This window comes from Silurus aristotelis (genome assembly GCF_946808225.1).
Source record: "Silurus aristotelis genome assembly, chromosome: 11".
NCBI classification, from domain to species: domain Eukaryota; kingdom Metazoa; phylum Chordata; class Actinopteri; order Siluriformes; family Siluridae; genus Silurus; species Silurus aristotelis.
Window position 1 is genome coordinate 29,413,007 of NC_139584.1, and position 15,000 is coordinate 29,428,006.

General features: G+C 43.6%; 1 protein-coding gene and 1 long non-coding RNA gene across 2 annotated transcripts in view; both read right to left on the reverse strand.

The window, feature by feature from the left end:
* The window catches only part of slc15a4 (solute carrier family 15 member 4), a 37,479-nt gene that overhangs the window by 5,618 nt on the left and 16,861 nt on the right, over nt 1–15,000 (reverse strand). Inside the window, exons 7-8 of the mRNA XM_083554240.1 lie at nt 11,998–12,156; nt 6,956–7,114 (exon numbers count right to left, since the gene is read on the reverse strand). Of these exons, the coding sequence (XP_083410366.1) occupies nt 6,956–7,114; nt 11,998–12,156 (318 nt within the window). The remainder of the gene's footprint in view (nt 1–6,955; nt 7,115–11,997; nt 12,157–15,000) is intronic.
* LOC310733223 lies at nt 848–2,088 on the reverse strand. Its single transcript, XR_014535662.1, has 2 exons — nt 1,853–2,088; nt 848–1,477 (listed from the first exon to the last, which is right to left on the reverse strand). It is a non-coding gene; the product is annotated as an uncharacterized lncRNA (long non-coding RNA).

The following is a 15,000-nucleotide window of genomic DNA, read 5'->3' on the forward strand; positions in this document are numbered from 1 at the left end:
ACAATAAATCTATCCATCCATCAATCCATCCATCCATCCATCCAACAAAAAATTAATCCAGCCATCAACTCACCAATCTATAAAATTATTCTCTCACTTAAGCATCCACAAGCCGTCCCCAGTCTCCATCCATTACTTCCTTCACTGTCTAACCACTTCCTGTCCATCATCATGTCTCATGTATGAGTTTTGTGAAGTCTCCATGATTTTGTGTACGATTGTTTGTGTGCACGTGTGTACGTGTGCATGTGTGTACGTGTGTTTGTGTGCACGAGTGTACGTGTGTTTGTGTGCACGAGTGTACGTGTGCGTGTGTGTACGTGTGTTTGTGTGCACGTGTGTATGTGTGTTTGTGTATTTTACACACTTTTCTCCCTGTAATTAGATGATAAACTGGACGTGACTGCAGCACTGGGCTCAACATTAAATATGCTCCTGCTCCCTCTTCCCTTTTCTCCTCCCAAAAAGTAATACATTTATCCTTTCTTCTTGAATCGATGTTCCCCTTCTGCCATCTTTCTCTTTCTCATCTCCTCCTCGAATCTTCTCTTCTGGAATGATGGAGCGTTCACGTTCCTTCCAGCACATACTGTAATCTACACAACCTTCAGCCCCATCTGTCTTCCTCTCCGTCTCTGTGTGTGTGTCTCTCTCTCTCCGTCTCGCTCACAGTGGGTAGTCGAGTGAAACAGCAGTGAAGTCACAGCGAGCTCCCAGTGTGTGTGTGTGTGTGTGTGCCGTGTGTTCTCCATGCCACTGTGTGATAGGTGGAGACAGAAACTAGTGCACTCAGTAGGGAGGATGTAAGCCTGCAGGCAGGAGTTTGTGCATCTGTAATCGATAACAGCCAAGAGGACACACACACACACACACACACACACACACACACACACACACACACACACACACACACACACACACACACACACACACACACACACACACACACACACACACACACACACACACACACACACACACACACACCCTGCCCTAATTAGCATCACCAAGAGTGTACAGAGAAACAGAGAGGAATGTGGATGAGCTTATGAACAAATACACTGCTCACATGGACATTATTATTACTGTGTCAAGCAGCAAAAGTGCACACACACACACACACACACACACACACACACACACACAAACAGACCTTATTGTTATTCTACCTTTTCCTTCCTATTGTTATTCTACCATCATGATTCTTCCTACACGTTTCTCTTGCTAGAGTGTGTGGAGAAAGTTCTGGGGTCTAAGTGACCTCTAAGAGAAGTCTTGGATGCACCCAAGATGTTTTTCTGTGACGAGTTTTATTATCTGTATACATGATATCATTTGAAGAATTTGTGTTAAATCAGTTCTTTCTCCCAATAATTCCCAAGATTGTGCTGAACTGAAAGCACACCATCATCTGAAACTCGAGTGAAGACCACAGCACAGGTTACAACAGCAGTAGCAGCAATGAGTCTATTCAGACCTTCTCTCCTACACTCAGAATTCCACCAGTGTCCATCCCCAAAACAATCACACCAGGATTAAAACTCAATCCCGTTCAGCTCTGCTTTCCTGTGATTGCTGAGGAAACAACTGGAGCACATCTGTGAACATGTGGATTACTGGCTGCTAAAAATACTTTATTAATGCTGTTTGGGCAACTGTGAATTAGAATTCCTGATCTGAACTGAAATATCTTTGTAGAGATCATCACCCAGCCATCTGCCTGAGAATCCATCCATCCATCCATCCATCCATCCATCCATCTATCTATCCATCTGCCCATTCATCCATCCATACATTCAGCCGTCCATCCACTAATAACTCCACCCCTACCCAAATATCTATCCACCCAGACATATTTATCCACTTACATACCCCGCAGTCCAGCCATAAATCCTTTTATTTAGCCTACCTCCACCAAAGTCTACCCATCCATCCATCCATCCATCCATCCATCCATCCATCCATCCATCTACCCATCCATAACTCCACCTCCTACCCAAATATCAATTTACCCAGAAATATATCCATTCACTTACATACTCAGCAATCAGTCCACAAATCCTTCCAGGTAGCCTAACCCCACCAAGGTCCCTCCCTCCCTCCCTCCCAACCAACCAACCAACCAACCAACCAACCAACCATCCATCCATCCATCCATCCATCCATCCATCCATCCATCCATCCATCCATCTATCCATCCACCCCCTATTTAAATATCCATCCAGCTATACATCTGTTCATCCACTAACATACCCAGCAATCCATCAACAAATCCTTTTATTTCTCCTGATCCCCCACACAAGTCATCCCCATTCATTTATCCATCCAACCAAACTGTACATCATGGCATAATTCCATCCCCTATACAACTATCCAATCCACCCACGTTCTTAACCACCCATCCAACTATCCATCTATAAATCCATCCACCTACCCAACAAACCATCCATCTACACATCCACCTGAAACTCCCAGCAGTGATCAGGTCCGTCTCAAAGCTGCTCCCTGCTGGGACTCCACACCTTTTTTTTCCCTCATTAGTTTCACTGCAGTAAATGAGCAATATGCTGCAGCTTTACACAGTTAAACACCGCTGTCATGTATAATTATGTGCGTTCTCACTACAAAATTGGCAAACCAGCTGTTCAGAGAGAAAAACGCTCCACAAACACATGGCATATAAACGGCTTCTATTTTAAAACAATAAAGTGTTGCTGGAGTTGAATAGGTTTCTTGTTGCCGTCAACAAAATTGCACAAGAAACGCGAACGAAAACGTTTTGTTCAGTGTGTGTGTGTGTGTGTGTGTGTGTGTGTGTGTGTGAACAATACACCAAAACCGAACAACACAACACAACACAATCCTATAAGAATGATGGACAGCTGTGATATAACAACGGGTTCTTCTACCAAGTTCTTCTCCTCTAGTGCTCCATGTGGGAGAACCCCAGGGAAGTGCTGGACTTCTGATCGGAAGGTTGTGAGTTTAAATCCCAGCACCACCAAGCTGCCACTGCTGGGCACGTGGACAAGGTCCTCAACCCTCAACTGCTCAAGTTGAGATCATTGTAAATCGTTCTGGTTAATCGTCTGCCAAATGTCATAAATGTAAACGAATCCTTTCACGTTGTGATGCAAGATGTTCATATACTTCTGCTCACCTACTATTGGTTGCAGCTTCCAAAAGTGCCAGTGTTTAACACACAGAGAGAGCAGGAAATGAAAGCTGAAATTCTAATCGATCTTCTCATGTCCATCTTTTGATCTTTTGACCCAAATGTCTTCAGTCTACAGAATAAAACCCCATAAAGAAGCGGCCGTGCTGGGAGACTGTATTGTTTTCAGGTGCTGATCTGAAAGTCTCACCGACATCGATCATTTACTTAAAGTGAGAAGCAGGTCAGATCATGTCTTTTCTTCCCCTCATCCCTCCTCCAGCCCTGTGTGTATCTCTGAACCTTCCTTTTATCCATTTCCCAGGATGTTTCCTGCGGCATATTACTCGCCTCAGCCCTCCAACTCTAGCATCATTCATCAGCAGCACTCAGATGATTACGTTCCACAGGGCTGCAAAACAAAACCAAAAAACCCTCAGCTCTGTAGAAGCTGGAGAACTTCTCACAGGGAACCAAACAGCAGTTAATTTGGTGTCATTTGTTATCTGTGGACACTGACCTCCTGGAAGCTTTTCACAAACTCCTCCGCCCAACCTTCCCACTTAAACCACAGAAATAAAGGTTCCTGGAGTGAGTCAGCAGAGGCGGCTGTTACGTAATGAGGAGCAAATTAGGAGTTTAATGGCAGGCCTGTCTGTACACGAGCCGTGCCGACTCGTCTGCCCATTCAGCCGGATGAGAAGAGCCAAATCACGCTCATTAGCTAAATCACCCGCAAACTCAACATCCCCGCTTCACCTATCGGCACACGCCGGCTGCTGGAGAGAAGAAAAAAAACAACCGCTGCTGCTGTTCTTCCAGACACATGATGGTGAACTTCGAGGACTTTCGTTGGAGGAAAGAAGAAAAAAATAGAATCGAAAATAGAAACTTTCCTCCGATTGCGAGGCGTTTTTAATCAGCTTGTCTCCTCTGATACGCAGGGAAACGCAGATTGCTTTCTGTTCGGGTAAATGAGATTTGTATAGACGCGCACACACACACACACACAAACACAATCAGACACGGTGTTTCATTGCTTGTTTTTTGATGGCGTTTCCTGTTTTTCTGCTATAGCGCTAGTTTACAGGCTCCTTTAGTCTTTTAATATGGCTGTTTACTGTACTGCGAGTTCCTGCCCCAATCAATGCTGCTACATTATGCTAATTGGCGTTTTAGCCATTTTTACGCTAATCTTTTGCTCAATCGAACGCTCAGTTTGTGGTTCAACCCGTTTTGAGTTTATTCACTATAATGCTAATGTCCTGTAGCTTGGTCTGACCTGTTTAACTGAAATGCCAGGTTAGCCTGGATTAGCCTGTTTAGCCGCGTCCTGAAACCACTCAATGACAGAATGACGAAACGGTACGAGACGCTGTATACGGCTATAAAAAAAAAAACTCCACTATTCGCGAAAAAGGACGGAAGAAAAATGTATCACCTGTTTTTTCCCAAACCAAAAAACCCGGGACCATTCTGGGACTTGTGCGAATCCCAGCCGGACTGATATTTTCGTCCTGGAAAAGAGGTCATGTCCGGGGAAAAGAGGACGTCTGCTCACCCTAGCGTGACTCCGGAGCTCGTCTGTTAAGACTAGAACAGGAAGTGAGCTTCAAAGTGCAAAAAAAAAAAAACTACTACTCCGAGACCTGATTTCCAATTTCCACAAAAGATCCGGCCCTTTGCTCCGACCTGCACGGGCCCAGACAGGCCGAGACCGGCTGACGCGCGCCGAGAGACAGAACGTCTGCAGGATCCTGTGGGGTTTAGTGCTCAGAGAAAGATAATAGAGCAGACAAAAGAGCTTCAGAAGGACTTCGGAAAGGTGACGCGCAAGATATCAGCACTTCAGAAAGAACGAGAGAAAAAAGATGAATATTAAAGAACATAAAAGGGATTCGACGGATGATGAGAAACAAAAGATGTACACGGTAGGGATCCAGATATACTGTATAATGCAGTGTGAACTGCTGAAGTCACCACTCCAGAGACACATCGCTCAGAACTAAGTGCCCCCTTTAGACTCTCAGGGATTCTTTCTCTATGTGTAGTACAAATAACCTTGAAAATATGTAGATCAGGATCAAAGGCAAAGATGTGGCTCAGTGGAAGACTGGAAAACCTGTCAGCTATTTGTATAGACACGCCCACTGCACCACTTTACTCCGCCCCCATTTTTTTTGTAAAATAAATACAGAATTCGCTGGTGAGGTCACCCATGAGACTTCATTACAAAACGAAAAAAAGATCAGTGAAGCTAAATTTACATTTATAGCACTTAGCAAACGCCAAAATATAATAAAAGTGGTCTAATTTCTAGAAGATCAGGGTTAAGGGCCTTGCTCAAGGGCCCAGGAATGCTAGCTATTGGTGGTGCTGGGGATTTGAACCCCAGTGAGATGCCTCCTCCCTTCTCTCAGCTGCACACCAGCCTGAGGTGTTTATAGTGTGATCATTCAGCCAAAAAATGTGCAAAGGTTGTAAATAACAAGACTAATTCATGTGATGGATTTAAATATCAAGGATGATGCGTTTTCTTTTTTTTATGCTAAATTGGATCCCGGAAAAAAAAAAAGGCGTGAAATTAAAGGTAAATATTATTTAGCGAGTAATGGGACGTGTTTAAAAACATTTAAAATGCGAAATGAATCCAGAAGAAAAGAAGTGCAGGCGTTTTAGTGCGTCGGTTCATGTGCTAAATGCAAAGAAGACGTTTTTACGGTTTTTTTTTTTTCTACAATCAGAAATGCACGATTTGGGTACAGCGTTGCCATGGAGATTAGTTTTAGCTCAGGGATCTTTTTTTTTTCACCTCAGACTTTCGGCGCTAGCCGCGGTAGCTGCACTGCTATTAAATATTTCTGGGCTGCTGGAGTGCAGAGAAAAGCTGGATTACTGGAAGCAGGTGAGACGGAAGTACAGGACGTTCCTGGTCTCGTCTCTGTCTGTGGCTTCTTCGCTTTAGAGAGCGAGGGACAGAGTTAAGACAGACGGAGAGAAACTCGAGGATTTGCGTCAGCTTGGCCTCGGCCTAGCATGCAGCGTGTACCCGGTTGATTAGCTGAGCTGCAGCACCTTTAGCGACTGAAAAATTGGCTTCCGGCTCCAGAGCTAAGCGCGAAGGCAGCATGGCTGGTCGTGTGTTATTATCTCAGAGAAGTTTCTCTGCCGATAAGTTCAAAGAAATGAAATGGGATGCTAGGCGCTACGTCGCACACGGTAAGCTAGGACTTGGATGCTAAGCCAGAACACGGGAGCCAAGCAGCTAGCGAATAAACTGCGCTAGTACAGAACTAGTACAGCAGAGGAATGGAATGAGAGAAAGAGAAAGTGTGTGTGTGTGTGTGTGTGTGTGTGTGTGTGTAGCATCAGTGTATGTGTTAAAAGAAGTGAGCACAAAGGAGTGTGTGTGTGTGTGTGTGTGTGTGTGTGTGTGTGTGTGTGTGTGTGTGTGTGTGTGTGTGTAAATGTGGCCCTAAGGCATGTTTTGCTCAAAGAGCATAAGTCTGTGTAATCGGGCCCCACAGACACCGATTGGGTTTTGTGCGAGTGTGAGAGTGTGTGTACGTGTGTGTGTGTGTGTGTGTGTGTGTGTGTGTGTGTGTGTGTGTGTGCCAACACTTGACTAGTGTTGTTACGGTAACTACATCCATCTGCCACCTCTTAAATTTTTTGTCATTTATTGTTGTCTCCTTGGTGACAGATTTACACACCTACCGCTTCCACTGTCAACCCGAAATGGCCATCTGTCCCACATGCTCACACACACACACACACACACACACACACACACACGCCTACCGAAGTCCTGGTGTGAGGACATCCAGCCGATGGGTTTGAGAGCGGCGATGGCGAGCAGGCCGGAGCCCACAAACGAGCCGATACCAGAGAAGAAGAAGAACAGCCCCATGATGGCACTCTGCATGGAGCGTGGAGCCGCTGAGTACGCAAACTCCAACCCTACACACACACACACACACACACACACACACACACACACGGTTAATACTTTATATACATTTAATACACCAACCATATTATTTAAGATTAATGGTGAAAATTCATCAAGATGCTCTTCATCTTCATCTTCACCTTTATTGTTTACAGAGAACTGCAGAGAGAAGAAAAGAGGAGAGAGAGGGATAGAGATAAATAGATGGATAGAGAAAGAAATAGAGCTAGAGAGAGAGGGGGGTATAGACAGATAAAACAAGATAAAGAATATAGACAGAGAAAAAGAAATGTAGGGAGAAAGACAGACAGAGAGAAAAAAAGTAAGAGGAATAAAAAAAGGAGAAATAAGAAATTATATTATGGAAAGATAGGGAAAGAGAGGGGTAGAGAAAGATAGAGAGATAAAAAGAAAGAAAAGGAGAGATAGAGATGGACAAACAGACAGAGAGAGAGAGAAGCATAGAGACAATTAGAGATAGAGAGAGGGACATAAAGAGACAAAAAAAGTGGAAGAGAGAGTGAGAGAGAGAGATACATAAAAGAGGAAAAGAGAGAGAGAGAGAGAGAGAGAGAGAGAGAGAGAGAGAGAGAGAGAGAGAGAGAGAGAGAGAGAGAGAGAGAGAGAATAATCCCACTGTCCTGCTACAGAACACCGCTCCTGTATTTGAGACATGACAGCTGAGGGTTTGGGGGCATGGCGGAGGCGGAGCTTCAGCAGGATCGAGTAAAACAGGAAGTGAAGGATTCAGCACTAATGTGTTGTGATGCGGTGTGTAGATGAAGCGTTGTTCTGATGCGTCTGTGTTGTGTTATGAATATAAACTGCTCTTACTGGAAGCCTTCATCATGTCCTGCTCTCACTTCATCAGCGAGCTCCTGACAGGTCGAACAATAAAAGCAGCGTATTCGTCACGGCTGATGGATCTGCCCTGCCTGAGCAACCAGCTGCTTACGCTGAAATATTAGCGTCTTTAGTCGTCCGCGGCTGTAGGGATGACGACGCAGACCGGAAATAAATGAGTGTTAATGGCGTCGCCGCGGAAACCGAACTCATCACACAGGGGCGAGGAGAAGACGAGGACATGACCGATTGCTGGAATATTAATACTGCAGATTTCAGTGATAGAAGAATTTGTATCCCGGTTCCACATTGAGTCTCCTTTTGATGTTATAATGATCTCCACTCTTCTGGAAAGCTGTTTCTCTAGATGCGCTTGTAAAGTAAAATCAGGTACTGATGGAGATGAAATGAGGAGGCTGTCAGAGTTCACATTCATCTCACAGGTTTGAGGTCAGAGCTTTATAGCTTTATAGCAGGAGATCTTCCCCTTTCAAGCCATATAAAGCAGATCTTCATGGAGCTGGCTTCGTCATGCTGGAGCAGGTGTGGGTCTCCTTTGTGGTAAAAGTTTGATGAAGAACCTCACATAGCTGGGAAAGTGTATAGTGTATTCTTGGTGATGAGTCCAAGAGAACATCTCATTCATGTTCTCCAACCATGCCTTCCTCTGCTTGTGCTCATATTTGTTCTTTTTATTTTAGGTACAAATGCTCCAAAAACTTTTCAGAATCGAATGGGTTCTGGAGCACGTGTGAAGAGAGTTTTATTCCGGCTTCTCTTTTCCTGCCCCCTAATCCTGGAGATGTTGATCATCTCTCTGACCATTACAAAGCCCTGACACTGGAGACTCCGCCCATACGCATATGTCAGATTGATGTCTTCTCACATATCGATGAATAAATGAGCTGTTACTATAGAAACAATAACCTCCAATCACAATACTGCTCTTCTAGAACACTAATCAATATCTTCTGACCAATCAGAATCCAGAACTCGAGACGTTAATAAAGTAGTCAGACAGCTATTACACATCTTTCCACGCTACATCTAGATTTCCTCGCTCCTCTCCTGGGCTTGTGGGTTTTCTTCTAAAAGAATTAGCTGTATAAGCTGCTTATTAGAAACGTATTCAAAACAAAAAACCCCTGAAGGATGAACGCTTGGATGAGGTTCTGTATCTGCCGTCTCCCCGCTGAGCCATATCCACAGGGAGTCTGTCCATGTCTATATCTGTGTGTGTGTGTGTGTGTGTGTGTGTGTGTGTGTGTGTGTTTGGCATGAAAACCAGAAAGCCGGCCGTCACATAATGGATCGGACAGTGGAGTCCATTAAAAGGGATTTATTCAAACAGAACAGGGTCAGAGGAAGAACCTGGGCTCCGTCACATTTCCCAGCACGTGACTCCCGCAGCGTTTCCCCCTCAAACTCCACGTGTAGCGACGAGGCTTTATTTTAAGGTTCCTCGCCATTATTTGGCTCCTATTTGCATTTCACAGGGGGGTTCGGCATAATGAAACATTGGTGTTGGCTTTGAAAGCCTGCGATCGCACGCTAACACAAACCCAACTCGCTGATTACCAACTCGCTGTTCGTTTGACTAACAATAGATGAAAAAAGCCTCCATACAGATTTTCTTCTCTTCATAAAATCTGCTTCGTTTTAAAGCTGACGATTTATCAATACATCTTTCATTGTGGATGCAGTGATCTGAGGCCCAGAGCTGCTTTTCAACCCTCATTGGGCAGGAATGATGGATTAGTGTCTGATTTGTCTGAAGCTGATCGAATTTCTTTGTAAAATCAGCAGAATTTCAACATTTAGTCATTTAAACATCTAAACACCTTTTCCAACAAATAAAATGAGTTTAAAATGTGAAGAAAAAAAAACAACAACAACAAGGGCACATTTTTCAATAAATAACACCCACAACATGGATTTAAAAAATAAATAATTAATAAATTGATAAAGAAAGAAAGTTTTTTGGGCTTGTTTGAGAGCTAAACTGGGATTTCATCTCATTCAGAACAATTAACAATAAAAGTTTTCAGCTCCACCCACAATACACAATTAACTACAACGAGGATTTAAGATCCATCCACTTTTAACAATTAATATTAAAGGGGGCTTTAAGCTCCACCCACTGTGCAGAAATAAGTTTACAAAAGGCATTAAGCCCCACCCACTGCTGTAAACTCCACCCACTGTACACAAATTATTTTACAAAAGGATTTAAGCCCCACCCACTGTACATAACTAACATTGCTGTCTGCTTTAAGCTCCACCCACTGGAAACAAACAACTTTATAGAAGCTTTAAGCGCCACCCACTGTACAGAACTATCTTTAAAAAAGGCTTTAAGCTCCTCCCACTGAAAACAACTAACTTTATATGAAGGTTTGAGCTCCAACCGTGTTACGCAATGAACTAGGATGGAAGCACTAAGCTCCGCCTACTATATACAGTTATTTATGAAGAAGGCTTTAAGCTCCACCCACTTTACACAATTGACTATGAAGAAAGCTTTACACTCCGCCCCCTTTAACAAACCACACACACACACACACACACACACACACACACACACACACACACACACACACACACACACACACACACACACACACACACACACACACTGCATGGTGGATGCTGTAGCTGTGAGTTTGGAGGAAAGCGTGGTAGAAAACCCCGTCCTCTGAGTGGAATAACGCTGCTCTGCTCCAGATCGATCGGCTCTGATTGATAGAGCTGCAGATTTCTCACAAAGCCGTGTGAATAAAAGCTCACGCTCAGGCCGGGACACTGCACCAGGGTGGAGGACACTTTAAAAAGGCCACTCGTTTATCACCACAGTCATTAGGGGGAATAAATTGGAGGAAAAACTTCAAAAACTCTATAGTTAGAACCAAACCAATAAAATCTTCCCCAGTGTTTTAGTGCAGGAGAACTGATGAAGAAATGAGACGAGGTTCCTCAGGGTTTATGGGACATTCAGGTCATTTTACATATCTAACAGCATTCAGGTCCATCAACTAGACCGGCTTTATGACCCTGAGTGAAAATCTAAATGATGAGGCTCCGAAAACAAGAAGAAAAAAAAAACAATTGCTTTTTACAACATTTACTGCATTTCACACACACCTTCATCTCTTTCTACACACCCATCTCCAACCTGTACCCTCCTTCCCGTCATACTTCTACCTTCCACAGCCACCTCCAGCATTCCATGCTGACCTTCACCTCATTCCACTCCTACACAGTTCCAAGACCGACAAGACCGAGTTCTCCACCTTGTTCCACACCCACCTTCACTGCTTCTCAATATGGTTTCTAGATTATGCCAGGCCCAACTCCACCACCTTCAACATTTCATTTCAAACTAAATCCTATTACATTCCACACCCCTATGGACCCACCTCCACTTCTTTCTGATCACACCCTGGTGAACACCTCCTTCTCATCTCACCCATCCACACCTTTACTTCATTCCAGGCAGACCATCATGACCATCTCGTCCCTGGAGCTCGCCACCTTCTGCTTGAGTCAGAAGCAGTACTCCACTTGTATCTATTGTATAAATTCTGCAGTAAAATCATCTCTACATGTTTCTCTTGGTGGTGGAACGATGGAGTAATGGAGCAGTGAACCTACACACAGTTCCAGGCTCCCAGGTCCAAGCCTGAGCTCAGGTTACAGAGTTTCTATACAAGGTTCGAGTCTGTATGGGTTTCTTCACGGTTCCTGGTATGTCTGGAGTAAATGTGTGTGTGTGTGTGTGTGTGTGTGTGTGTGTGTGTGTGTGTGTGTGTGTGTGCACGTGTGGTGCATCCAGAGTATATTCCCACCTCAGCCTCTAACAACCATTTCAGAATCTGTGACAGGACAAAAACCCGATAACATGCTTTATGAGGATTTTATGAAGTGTGTCAGTGAGATGAAGGACAAAACACTGAGTCCCAGTTTAACCTGTGACCTTTACAGTGGATTAATGGACAAGTGGGCGTGTTTGTGTGTGTGTGTGTGTGTGTGTGTGTGTGTGGGTGTATACCTGCGATGCTGGCGAAGATTTCGCTGATGCCGATGAGGACATACTGAGGAATCTGCCACCATATTGGCAGGTTGGCTGCATAATACGTCACTCCACCGAGGTCCTGATTGATTGTGCCTTCATTACGGACAATCTCCAATCTCTTTGTCTCCAATATACCTAACACACACACACACACACACACAGAGATAGAGTATTGTATGGTTATAATGATAAATCTAAAATCTGAAGAGAGACATGATAAATGAAAGCTCGACACAATCAATTACATTATTTGAATATTTTAGCAGAAAGTAAAAACCCCTCAGTAAAACACACGGGCAGCTTTGGCCGCCTCACTGAACATTTCAGCCGGTTGGCATTGAACTGGTGCAAGCCAAGCAATTTTAATTTACAATTACACACACACACACACACACACACACACACACACACACACACACACATATATATAGTAAGTGAAACACATATATAGAATGTAAAAAAGTATTTGCCACCTTACCGATTTATTTTTTTTATGTTTTTGCTTATTTGTCACACTTAAATACTCAAATGTCTGGCCACCAGTTATAGTTTATAACCTCAAGCTCAAATGTACTTGGATTATGTAGCTGGACAATGATATGAAACACACCAGCCAGTCCACCACCGAATGGGTCAAAAAAAAAAAAAAAAAAAAAAAAAAAAAAAAAAAGTCTACACTTAAATTCCATTGAGAGGCTGTGGCATGACCTTCAACAAGCTGCTCATACTCAAAATCCCTCCATTGTAGCTAAATTAAAAATTTTCTGCAAAGAAGAGTGGACCGAAAATCCTCCACAGTGATGAGAAAGACTCATTGGCAGTTATTGCAAGTTGCAGTTGTTGCCGTCAAGGGTGGCACAACCAGTTACTATGTTTGGGGGTCAATTACTTTTTCACACAGGGGCCGGCATTTTAGGCTGAAGACAGGACACATATAGTATAGTAACGATGTGCCGCAGACCCGCACCTAAAAATGAGAAAGTGCTCCAAACACTACTGCTGGTGTGGTGCTGAAAGAACAGCGCCGGTTCAGCACTACTGTTGTGGACAGCAGGGGAGATGCATGGAAGGAGGGTGGGGAAGAGAAACAGTGCATGTCTGGTGGCTGATAATCAGCACAGCAGCTCCTCACTGTATGAGGGCTGGAGGGTATAAAAAGACGCCATTAAGGCAACAAGCCGGAGAAGCTTAAGCTTCCTACTAACGTGTGTGTCTCTCTCTCTCTCTCTCTCTCTCTCTCTCTCTTTTTCACTCTCTCTCTCTCTTCCTAAGAAGCAACAGCAGCAGTGAAGACGATGGTCCGGGCCAAAGTTCGCTCCTGCTGTGAAGTGAGAAATCCTTCCCTTGGCTCTGCAGCAGATCCTTCTGACCCTTTTGGGGACGAGAGACAAGCAGTGTGCACCCCGGCTCCGAGGCTGGAGAGCGGACTTTCCGTCCTTCTCTCCGCAGCTCCGGTGACTGTAATTGCCCCTAAACTGGTGCCAAGTGTTTGCAATAACTGGCAGTCAGTCGTTCACTTCACTGTGGTGGATTTCTTTGGTTTTTGAGCAGCTTGTTTAAGGTCATACAGCATCTCAGTCGGCCTTTGTCCAGAGTCCAAGTTTGACTAGACCAAAGAAGAATCTGATAAATCAGGAAGGGGCAAAATTTTCACAGCAGTGTGTGTGTTTGTGTGTGTGTGTGTGTGTGTGTGTTTAAGGGCAGATGAGGTCAGTTGAAAACATGTCTTCATGCACCCGGAATTACAGTTTTGTGTGTGTGTGTGTGTGTGTGTGTGAAGAGAAAATAACCAGGCTATTTATAGATTAAATGTCACATTAGTAGCGAAGCATCACCTCATCTCATCTCTCTCCACACACTCTCTGTGTTACAAATACAAAATCTGTACACTTAATGTACTCAATCTATTGGTTTAAACACTAAATACATTTGCCTGGAGATCTAAGCATTATTTATTTTGTTAAGTGTTGAGAGTCTGAATTTGTTTTTTTATAAAGATCCATACATGGAATGTACTTCTCCACTTTCTCAACCACAACTTTGATTTATTTAGGAGCAGAAGTATCATTTATTTATGGACTCAATCTCCAGGCTGTCTGTATACAGGGGTCCAGGCACTAGATCCTATTTGGCTACTCGGCCAGACACTGAATCTATTTGTCTCGGGGTCCAGACACCTGATGGGGGTATAAACACAAAATATAAGGGTCTTATGTAGGGGTCTGTATGTGTATTACTTTAGGACACCTATGAATAATTTATTTAATGAGCCAAACATCACTTACCTTAAGGTCTAATCATCAATTTTTGTATTAAAAACTTTAGGCACTGCATTTATTTGTTTTAACGAATCCGAGCGTCGAATGTGTTTATTTTGTATTACAAGCGTCGCTTATTTATTCACGCTGAAGCACAAAATGTACTTATCCAGGGGCCAAAGCGCTACGTGTATTTATTTAGGATGCTCAAGAGTTATTTATTTAGAAACCCAGACACTAAGTTTATTTGGCCAGTGGTCCAAACAGACATTTATTTATTTATTTATTCATCGCTACATTTTGGTGTTTTAGGGATTTTAGCATTAGATTTATTTCCTTTGGGATCCTAATTATGTGTTCTCGCTAGAGATCAACTTCATTCACGAAGGAAAAAGTGCCCGATATACACTAAATATAGACACACACACACACACGCGCACTACAGAAATAAATATGTACACATACAGCCTTAAGGGGTCTTAGGAACATGTTAAGAGCGTGTTGTAGTGTAAGAAAGGGTTCTACACTACAATCCTTAACACCCTCCCACACACACACACACACACACACACACACACACACACACACACAAACACTGATTACAGACACAGTGAAAATTCACCGGGACGTTGAACTCAGATTAAACAAAGTCGGCTTTGTTCCTCAGGACAGAAAAACAACCTTTCAGGAGCAGGGGATCTCGCCTCAGGCACAAACAAAC